Source organism: Caretta caretta, chromosome 14 (genome assembly GCF_965140235.1).
Source record: "Caretta caretta isolate rCarCar2 chromosome 14, rCarCar1.hap1, whole genome shotgun sequence".
NCBI lineage: Eukaryota > Metazoa > Chordata > Testudines > Cheloniidae > Caretta > Caretta caretta.
The window spans coordinates 2,908,789-2,918,400 of record NC_134219.1 but is presented as its reverse complement, the minus strand read 5'-3'; the positions used below and the strand labels follow the sequence as shown (position 1 = coordinate 2,918,400).

At 58.7% G+C, this 9,612-nt stretch overlaps 1 protein-coding gene across 2 annotated transcripts in view; it reads left to right on the top strand.

Annotated features, from left to right (window-relative positions):
- The first annotated feature begins 6,691 nt into the window (after positions 1-6,691).
- The window catches only part of AATK (apoptosis associated tyrosine kinase), a 74,850-nt gene continuing 71,929 nt past the window's right edge, over positions 6,692-9,612 (top strand). Inside the window, exon 1 of one of the 2 annotated variants that reach the window (XM_048818843.2) lies at positions 6,692-6,811. In XM_048818843.2, the coding sequence (XP_048674800.1) occupies positions 6,730-6,811 (82 nt within the window). In that variant the 5' untranslated portion in view covers positions 6,692-6,729. The remainder of the gene's footprint in view (positions 6,812-9,612) is intronic. The other variant, XM_048818845.2, reaches the window with a different exon arrangement.

Genomic DNA, 9,612 nt, shown 5'->3' with positions numbered 1-9,612 from the left:
ACCCTTTGACTTTTAACAGTACAAAACAAAATCCCCCCAGCCGGCAGCTCCCCCCCTCCCCACTGAACTGTACCAGACCCAAGAGCTCAGCCAATGCCTGCCTGGCTCTCCCCGGCCGTATCCCCCTCCCCGGCAGCACAGCCAAGATGGGCTCGCAGGGTGACTCTAACCAGGCAGGCTGTAGGCTGGTCCCTGTGTGTCCCATGGGCCCTGGCCTGGGTGGCCTCTGACGCCCACCAAAGAGCTGCACCTAAAGTCCTGCATTTGCCATCAGAGACGTGTCCCTCCCAACGGGCTCAAGGACTAACCGTGCGGCCGTGGGCTCTGCAGACCCCTCCCTGACGGTGGCTGTGCCCCAAACCAGCCATCCAGCTCCCAGGGCCCGCGGAGCACCCTCCCTCTTGGGGGGACAGAGCCGGGGGGGTCACGGCCGGACTTGGTGGGCAGTGGGTGCCTTGCACAGGGCACTCAGACCCTGTGACTGTCGGGAGCCTTCTTGGTTGGCACTCAGAGGCTGGTAACTCATCATCGCCTCCCTCCTCCAGCTCCCCCTCGGGCTGGCCAGGCCATTCCCGCTGGAGCCAGCTAGCAGAGCTGGGGGCTCTTTCCAAGCTGACGTCTCCCTTGTTTCCGTGCACGGTTTACAGCTGATGCCTCGTTCCTCACCAGCTGCCTTCTCCTCTGGCTTTATTCCCACCTGGGTCTCTGGCTGGCACTTACCTGGTGCAGGCTTCGTGGCAGGCTCCTTCCAGAACAGCCCTCAGCAAGTTCTCCTTGGGCGCTAGGCACGTCCCTGGTTTTTATAGGCAACGCTTGGGCTTGCTATTTAGGGAGTGCTGCACCTGTTGGCCACTGCAGCCCCCCTGGGCCCTTTCAAGATGCTGGCAGCAAGCGGCTTGGATTATCTTGGCATAAGCTTAGCATTAGCAGAACCTCATTAGCAGCTGGCATCTCAGCACCTGCGCTGGCCATAGAGCTGCAGGAGAGGGAGTCTCCAGGACAGATGCCTACTCCCAAAAGCCCTCCCTCACTCCAGGAGCAAGCAAAGCCCCCCGCTGGGGTGACCGGGGGAGGGGAGGGGAGGGCCGACGTTGCTGAAGGAGAATGGTGGAATGGACAAGCTGCTTGCCAGCAGGTCCCACCTCCCAGGAGCCTCTGGAACCAGTGACTGTGGGCACGTTATCTGCACTATGAAGCATCTCGGGGTTCTGTCCTCTGTCTGAGACCTGGAAACTCATGACACTGACCCTGCTGTACATAATCCCTGCCCTTTCCCCACTGCCTTCCATCCCAGGCTCTTGCATCATGTCACCAACACCTGGTGGCGCAGACCCTGTAGGGGGGTTCTTAACGTTTCCACTATTCTTAATGTTTCCTCTGAATATTGTGGGGGTGCCTCAGTTTCCCCTATGCAGTTCTTAAGTAGCTAGGTGGTGGGATAAGGGTGTATGATCATTGCAGAGCCCTAGTGGGCAGGTGTGTGCAGGGGTCTGGACACAGAGATTGGCCGACACTCTGTTTCCTGGCAACTGATGGCCTGGGTCCTTCCCCCCTGCAAGGTGAGAGCTAAAGGGTTGGAGAACAAAGGAATCAGGTGACCTCCTGGTCCCGAAAGGGACAAAGCCCAGAGGAGGAGGGGCTGGAGGGAGTTTCAGTTTAGGGCTGGCTGGGACATGGAGTGAAGTGCAGACAGGGTTGTCTGGCTCACTGCCCCCCAAAATGGATCCAGCTGAGGGGTCCTGTTCTCTGCACCTACAAGCTCTGTGTTAGACCATATTCCTGTCATCTAATAAACCTTCTGTTTTACTGGCTGGCTGAGAGTCACGTCTGACTGTGGAGTTGGGGTGCAGGACCCTCTGGCTTCCCCAGGACCCTGCCTGGGTGGACTCGCTGGGGGAAGCGCACGGAGGGGCAGAGGATGCTGAATGCTCCGAGGTCAGACCCAGGAAGGTGGAAGCTGTGTGAGCTTTTTGCCTTGCAGACAGGCTGCTCCCAGAAAAGAGACTTCCCCAGAGTCCTGCCTGGCTTCGTAGGGAGCCATTCCAGAGCATCGCCCGGGGACTCCGTGACAGCTGGAAAGCCCCAACCAAGCAAGCAAGGCCTCAGAGGGGGACTCCCCCGCCTCTCAGCTGAGCAGAGACCCCAGCAGGGACACCTGATTCCTTTCCACCTAGGAGGAATATTCTTTCCATGTGTGTTGTGCTCTCTGCTCTTGCTCAGCCTGTGTGCTGTGCAACCACTCTCACAATCCTCCACGCTGGTTACAAGGGGGAATTGTGCTGATCAGAGCTGGGTACAAAGCAATGTAATCTCGAGTCCCAGGGAGAAAGCAAATTAGTTCTGAATGATGCGGCTGCCTTCCTGGAGAACGTTTATTTGCAAGAAGACTTTACTTTCTCCAAGCCAGGATCTATTTGTGGCAGCACGACAGCTGCAGCGCAGTGTTCTTTGCAAGCTCAGGTCTTCTGAACAATTAACAGTGCACGTAAATTTGGCATTCAATATTAAAAGTGCAGGAGAGGATGCTCCCCATTGTGCTAAAAGCTCCACCCTATCAGCATGCTGCTATGCCCGTGCAGCTGGGCTAAACCTCCATCCTCTGATGAGGGCTTCCAGTCGCCACATCCCAGCAGACCTTGGGGGAAGTCTGCGCCGCTTTGGAAGACTTCAGCTGGCCTTTTTCTCCATGCTGGGATGGACCAAAAACCGTCACTTGGGCCCATCTCCGGCTTTGTGAGGGGTTCTTCCTTCTTGCCCTATGAGGGTGTGTCACGGAGTCCCCGGGCGATGCTCTGGAACTGCTCCCCATGAAGCCAGTCAGGACTCTGGGGCAGTCGCCTTTCTGTGAGCAGCCTGTCTGCAGGACACGCAGCTCACACAGCTTCCACCTTCCTGGGTCTGACCTCGGAGCATTCAGCATCCTCTGCCCCTCCGTGCGCTTCCCACAGCGAGCTCGCTCAGGCGGGGCTCCTGGGGAAGCCAGAGGGTCCTGCACCCCAACTTCGCAGTCAGACGTGACTCTCAGCCAGCCAGTAAAACAGAAGGTTTATTAGACGACAGGAACATGGTCTAAAACAGAGCTTGCAGGTGCAGAGAACGGGACCCCTCAGCTGGGTCCATTTTGGGGGGCAGTGAGCCAGACAACCACGTCTGCACTTCACTCCATGTCCCAGCCAGCCCCAAACTGAAACCCCCTCCAGCCCCTCCTCCTCTGGGCTTTGTTCCTTTCCTGGGCCAGGAGGTCACCTGATTCCTTTGTTCTCCAACCCTTTAGCTCTCACCTTGCAGGGGGGGGAAGGGCCCAGGCCATCAGTTGCCAGGAAACAGGGTGTCGGCCATTCTCTGTGTCCAGACCCCTGCACACACCTGCCCTCTAGGGCTCTGCAATGATCATACACCCTTACCCCACCCCCTAGATACTTAAGAACTGCCTAGGGGAAACTGAGGCACCCCCACACTATTCAGAGGAAACATTAAGAATAGTCCCACTTCGTCACAGGGTGCAGCCCAATGGCTGTCCCATGAAGGGCTGCGGTGACCTTTCCCTCCAGGCAGTCCAGGCAGGAGGACTGGGCTGGGGCAGCTCGTCCTGTTGACTGCTGAGGAACGTCCCACGCTGCTGCACATCGGCACAGGGCTGCTGGGCCAGCGCCAGGCAGAAGACCGAGGTGAACTCTGCAACAGGACAATCAGCAGGGGCTGTTGGGGCGAACTGGGCAGGGGAGACCTAGCGAGCCTGGGCACCAGGGGAGCAGCTAGTAGGTCACCGGGGCCCGGGGAACATTAAATCATGTGCCAATCAAGTGAGGTAAATGTCCGGGAGGCAGGGAGGGGGAAGGTGCACCTCTTGCTGAGCACGGCCTCCCCTGGGCATGTTGCAACACCACTGTTTGGGAAAATGGGGCCACCTGTTCAGTTCGGTCAGGCCTGTGGCCTAGAAAGGGAGGGGACTCCCTCTGGCTGTTCTGGTGAGATGAGAGCCTTTCTGCCGCCTCCCCATGGGATGCTGGGTCCTCAGGTCATTCCCCTGCCCCACTAGCTCCTGCCCGGCCAGCTGCGTGGCACTGTGCTGACCTGGGAGTGGCCGCCAGGGTGGTGGGAGCCATCTTGCTTCCTGGTGACGCCATGAATCCCATCTCTGTTCTGCGAGAGCAGCTTTGCTGATCGCGGAAGCAGCTGCTTTCCAATGACTCCGAACCCGCTCTCCATCTTTTACGAGGACGCTCTCCAAGCACTTCGGACACCAATATAAAGAACCTGATGTGCTCTCCCTCCTCTGCCTTTGTGACACAGCTAAAGAAAGATCATCCCCCATTGTAGACAGGGAACCCGAGGGACAGGTGAACGGCGAAGTGACGTCCCCAAGGTCACACAGCAAGTCAGCGGCAGGGCTAGGAACGGAACCCAGCACGCCCGGTTTCTCTGTTTTAAAACCAGCGGAAAGGCACAAATCTCCCCGGAGCCCCGTGAGGAATGCAAAGGGCACTGGGGCAGCTGGGCAGGAGGAAGCGGTGAAGAGCTGGCTGCTCTGTGCACCAAGGCCAAGTCTGGGTCCGCGGCAGCCACGCAGCCCTGCCAGACGAGACGCCCTCCTGAGGGAGGCGCCTGCAGTGCTGAACCAGGGCTGTGCTGGGGCTGCTGCCAGTCGGGCTCTGTTGGGATCCGGCTCCCATTGTAGCCAGAGCCCCCGGGCTCCAGGCAGGGGCATGTGTAGGCGCCGGGGTCTGTGTTTGTTCTGTTCATCTCTGTTTGTAGCTAGGGGTTGTGGGGTTGAAATAACATGGGATGGGGGCTCGTCAGTCCCTTGGGGTGGACACAGCCGGGGAGCCCAGATCCTGGATCGTTCTGGTGCACAAAGGGATCTCGAGTGCGCCGCGGGGTGGGACGTGGCCCCCGTGCTCAGCTCGTGGGATTTGCTGGCGATGCCCCAAGCGGGGCGCGGGGCTGTACGTGTGAGAGAGCGCTGGGGAGAGCCAGTGGCAGCCGGGGAATCGTGTCAGAAAAATTGTTGGGGGACAAAACTGTGTCAGCCTATGCAACATTATCTGTGATGACACACGGCCGGGGGGAGGGGGAAACCAATGCTGGGGGCGGGGAACTGCCCCCAGACAAATGAGCCCCCGAGTATGAGCTGCGTGGGGGGAAGGGGGGGTGCCTGTGCACGTCTGCAGGACAAATGGCTCCACTTGTGATTTTATTCCCGAGTTTAAGACAAATAATATTTTATTTTTTGCATGCGGAGCCCCAAGTCAGTTTACTGCATTCCCCCCCTCCCCTGCATTGGCCCCCTGCCCCCACCTCTGCACTAGCCCCCCATCTCCGCTCCTGCACTCGCCCCCCACCTTCAACCCTGCGCTAGCCCCCCTCTCCTGCACGAGCCCCCCATCTCCACTCCTGCACTCGCCCCCCGCTGCACTCGCCCCCCAAGCTCTGCACTATCCCCCCCACCTTCACCCCTGCACTAGCCCCCCATCTCCGCTCCTGCACTAGCCCCCCACCTTCACCCCTGCGCTAGCCTCCCGCCCCTGCACTCGCCCCCGCCCCTGCACTCGCCCCCCATCTCCGCTCCTGCACTCGCCCCCTGCTGCACTCGCCCCCCCACCTTCACCCCTGCACTATCCCCCCAGCTCTGCACTAGCCCCCCACCTTCACCCCTGCAACTAGCCCCCCATCTCCGCTCCTGCACTCGCCCCCTGCTGCACTCGCCCCCCAAGCTCTGCACTCGCCCCCCCACCTTCACCCCTGCACTATCCCCCCCCTGCACTCGCCCCCCATCTCCACTCCTGCACGAGCCCCCACCCCTGCACTAGCCCCCGCCCCTGCAGGAGCCCCCCATCTCCGCTCCTGCACTCGCCCCCTGCTGCACTCGCCCCCCCACCTTCACCCCTGCACTCGCCCCCCCAGCTCTGCACTAGCCCCCCACCTTCACCCCTGCAACTAGCCCCCCATCTCCGCTCCTGCACTCGCCCCCTGCTGCACTCGCCCCCCAAGCTCTGCACTCGCCCCCCCACCTTCACCCCTGCACTATCCCCCCCCTGCACTCGCCCCCCATCTCCACTCCTGCACGAGCCCCCACCCCTGCACTAGCCCCCGCCCCTGCAGGAGCCCCCCATCTCCGCTCCTGCACTCGCCCCCTGCTGCACTCGCCCCCCCACCTTCACCCCTGCACTCGCCCCCCCAGCTCTGCACTAGCCCCCCACCTTCACCCCTGCAACTAGCCCCCCATCTCCGCTCCTGCACTCGCCCCCTGCTGCACTCGCCCCCCCAGCTCTGCACTCGCCCCCCACTCCCCCAGCGGCGCAGCGGAGCCCGAGCCGGGGGGGGGGGCAGAGGATGAGCTCAGGGGTCGCAGCCCGGCCGAGCCCCCCCCGGCTCCGCTCCCTCCCCCCGCTCCCCTCCGCCGCCGCCGCCGCCGGGGGGACCGGAGCAAGATGGCGATGCCGCCGCCGCGCCCAGGGTCAGCACCGGAACAGCTCCTCGCCCCGCGCCGCGCCCGGCCCCTGCCCCGCGCCCGCCCCGGCTCCCCGCCGCGGCGCCCCCGCTGAGCGCCCCGGGGTGGCGCGGGCCGGGGGGGGGGCTGAGCCGCTGGCGCCCCCGGGGCTCTGCGGGCCGCCCGGGGCTCGTGGCGCCGCTGCAGCGGGGAGAGGGTCCGGCCCCCGCCGCTCCGCGGCTGCCTGCGCCCCCCCGGCCGCCCCCCCCGGCCGCCGCCGCCGCCGCCTTGCCCTGGGAATGGCTGCAAAGCGCCTTGCTATTGTCATGTCGCCTTCTTTCCTCCACCCCAGCTTCGCCTTCAGCTCGCCCTTCGACCCCGGTAAGTGCTGCTGGGCCCCGGGGGGCCGGGTGTGTCCACGGAGGTGCTCCCCCCCCCGAGCCCCCCCAGGCCTGCGGCTCCCCTTCCCCGCCTGCACCCGGGGCTTGTCTCCGGAGCATGTTGTTCTTTGCCCCCCCGCCCCCCATTTTTCTTTTTGCACGGAATCAACCCTTCCTGACCCCCGTCAGCGCTGTCAGACCCTGGGGGGCCGCGGTTAAGGGGTGGGGGTGGGGGTTATTTATTTATTTATGCATGCATGCATGCATGCTGCTGCAACCGTGCAATTGTTTTGCAGTGATTTTATAGGGACCTAAGGGAGATAACTGTCTGCAAAGGGCCGGGCCGATTCCTCAGCCGGGGCAGCCCCTGGGGAGGGGGCGCGTTCCCTGGACATGGGTACCTGAGGTCACTCAACATCCCACACCTGTCTCGCCATGTTGGCTGCCAGGGAGAAGGAACGTTTCTCCAGGGGCCACTCCTGCTGCCTGGCGGGACCGGGAGGAGGGGGTCAGCTAGGGTGTTCTGCCCACCTATTGCTTTGAGCCTAAAGGGGGAAATTGCATGAAGCCAAGCGCCATGTGGCTTGGATCTCTGGCTCTAAAGGGGGGAGGTGGTTGGAGCTCAGCTGTAGGGACTGGGGTAAGAATGGATATCCTGTCGGCGATCGAGCCCAAACCTCAGCGCAAGCTTCACGGGAGCTGCTTTCCCTGCTGCCTTTCTCTTGGGATCTCTTGGGTTATTTGAACCTGGGTCCCTGATTCACAGAGGGACAACGTTCCTGCAAAGCCAGGGCTGGTTTGGCTCCCACGGACACCTCTCGCTGTGAGGAATGTCACTGCTTTATATCGGCTGACGGGACGAAATCGAATCTCCTTGCAACAGGCCCAATTTGTTCTGGTGTGCGAGAGCCATGATTTCGCATTCATTGTCTTACTGGGCATTTACTTGTATTGTCAAAACAGGCTGCAGGCCCTGTGGGGGGTTTTGCATTAACTGCCCTAGCTGCAGCTGCCCTTGGTTTGTGCCGTCTCGACTTCTTAGCTGCGCAGGGGTGAAAGATGGACTCCGCTGGCTATGAAAGAAACATGAATTTGCCTTTAATACCTTGAAATGTCACTTTTATGTTCTCCCCTGGAGCTGTCAGACAGAAAGGAACCGCTGTGTTTGGCGCTGATAAGGGATCGTGGCGCAATGTTCTGGGCCGCTTTCACGGCTGCCCTGCGTTTTATTCAGCTGTGTTTTGGGACCCTGGCGTCTGCGCTGCCTCGGAAGGCATTTGTGTGATTTTAAAAGGTGTGGTGACGAAGGAGAGACCCAAGCAATCAAGCCTCTCTGCTCCCCATTAAATGCTCATGCTGGATTCTGTTCCCATTGGGGGCCCAGGTGCATTAGCCCGTTTTATAGAATCTGTGAAAAGATGATGGATGGTTAGTGAAATGCTGATGAGCTGGCTTATATTTGATAGCGCATGAGGGGGTAATTAGGGTACAATGCTGACAGTTGGTCATGCAGGCATTTCAGGGAGCTGGACGTTATGTAAGCAGACGTTTTATGGCCGTGGTTGTGTTCCATCCGCAGGAGCACACGGCAGACCCGACAGCAGAGAAGTGGCTGTGTTCCTGTTTGTGTCTGGGGCTGCTTTGTGCAAATCTACCCCTTGTCATTCTGTGTTTCACTCCTCTGGCAGTTGTTGACGACAGTAGGGTGAGGGTGGCCTGGCAGAAAGCGCACATACAGCCAGATGTGTTGAATTCCACATTCAGCGGTTACTCAAAAACCTTCCCATACAGGCCCAGCACTGCAGAAGGCAGAGATCGATTTTGCTACTTGTAAAATCATGAGTGATCCAGTAATGAATCACAGAGCTTTGAGCACACCAAGCTCTATATACATGCAGGTATTATTATGTTTACCAAAACAATGAGCTAAAAAGCCTATGTGTGCGTTTGGTTTAAGTACACAACCAAACTAACTGCTTATGAGGTTGGTTTCCCATCAGGCTTTGTGTAGAGAGATCAGCCATTTGCATCTGCAAAACCATTTTATTGGTAAAGGGCTAAATTTACATAGATGAAACTAGCAGCTTCCATTGCTAGGCACTGCACGCAATAGATTTGATGGCCTTGCTCCAGATTCTGCCTGTTAAAAATGGGATCCTGTTTCCCCATCCTCCTGTGGAAAATAAGATTTCTGTGCATCTAGCACAAAGTGTTGTTAGTAACTGTGCATAACCTAGTTCCAAGTGTGATTTTAAAAAACAAAAGCATGTTTGTTGTGCAGGAGACTTCATGGTCTTGTTGGGTTTGATTTGTGCTCAGAAGCAAACCCTTTATGATTGGCACTGAAAATGTTTTATTGCTGGTGATACCAAACACTCAATTTGAGACCCTAATCTCATCAAACGAGATTAAATGGATGCAGTCATTTAAAAATGTATCCATTTTAGGGATTTATACTGCGCTTCTCACCATAGTGGCTGATCGCACCCTGGCCTCTGAACATTTTAGTTTGTTGTTACAAATGACTCCTACAGTTACCATCAATGCGAGAAATTAAAGGGGGAAAATAGTGTTCTCCGTTCCCTCAGTTTGTCTGCATTGTGCTTTTGATACCACTTCGGGTCAGGTCAGTATGCAGCTTGTCAGTTTCTTGGGTGTTTCATTGGGGCTGGACAAGAGAATGAAAGCTTTAAAGTAAGAGAAGGTCATTGTAAACTCACAAACATTGGTGGTGGTGGTGGGGGGGGGACTGGGTACAGCCTGAAGCTACTTTTGGGTCCTTTAAAAAAAAAACCCAAACCC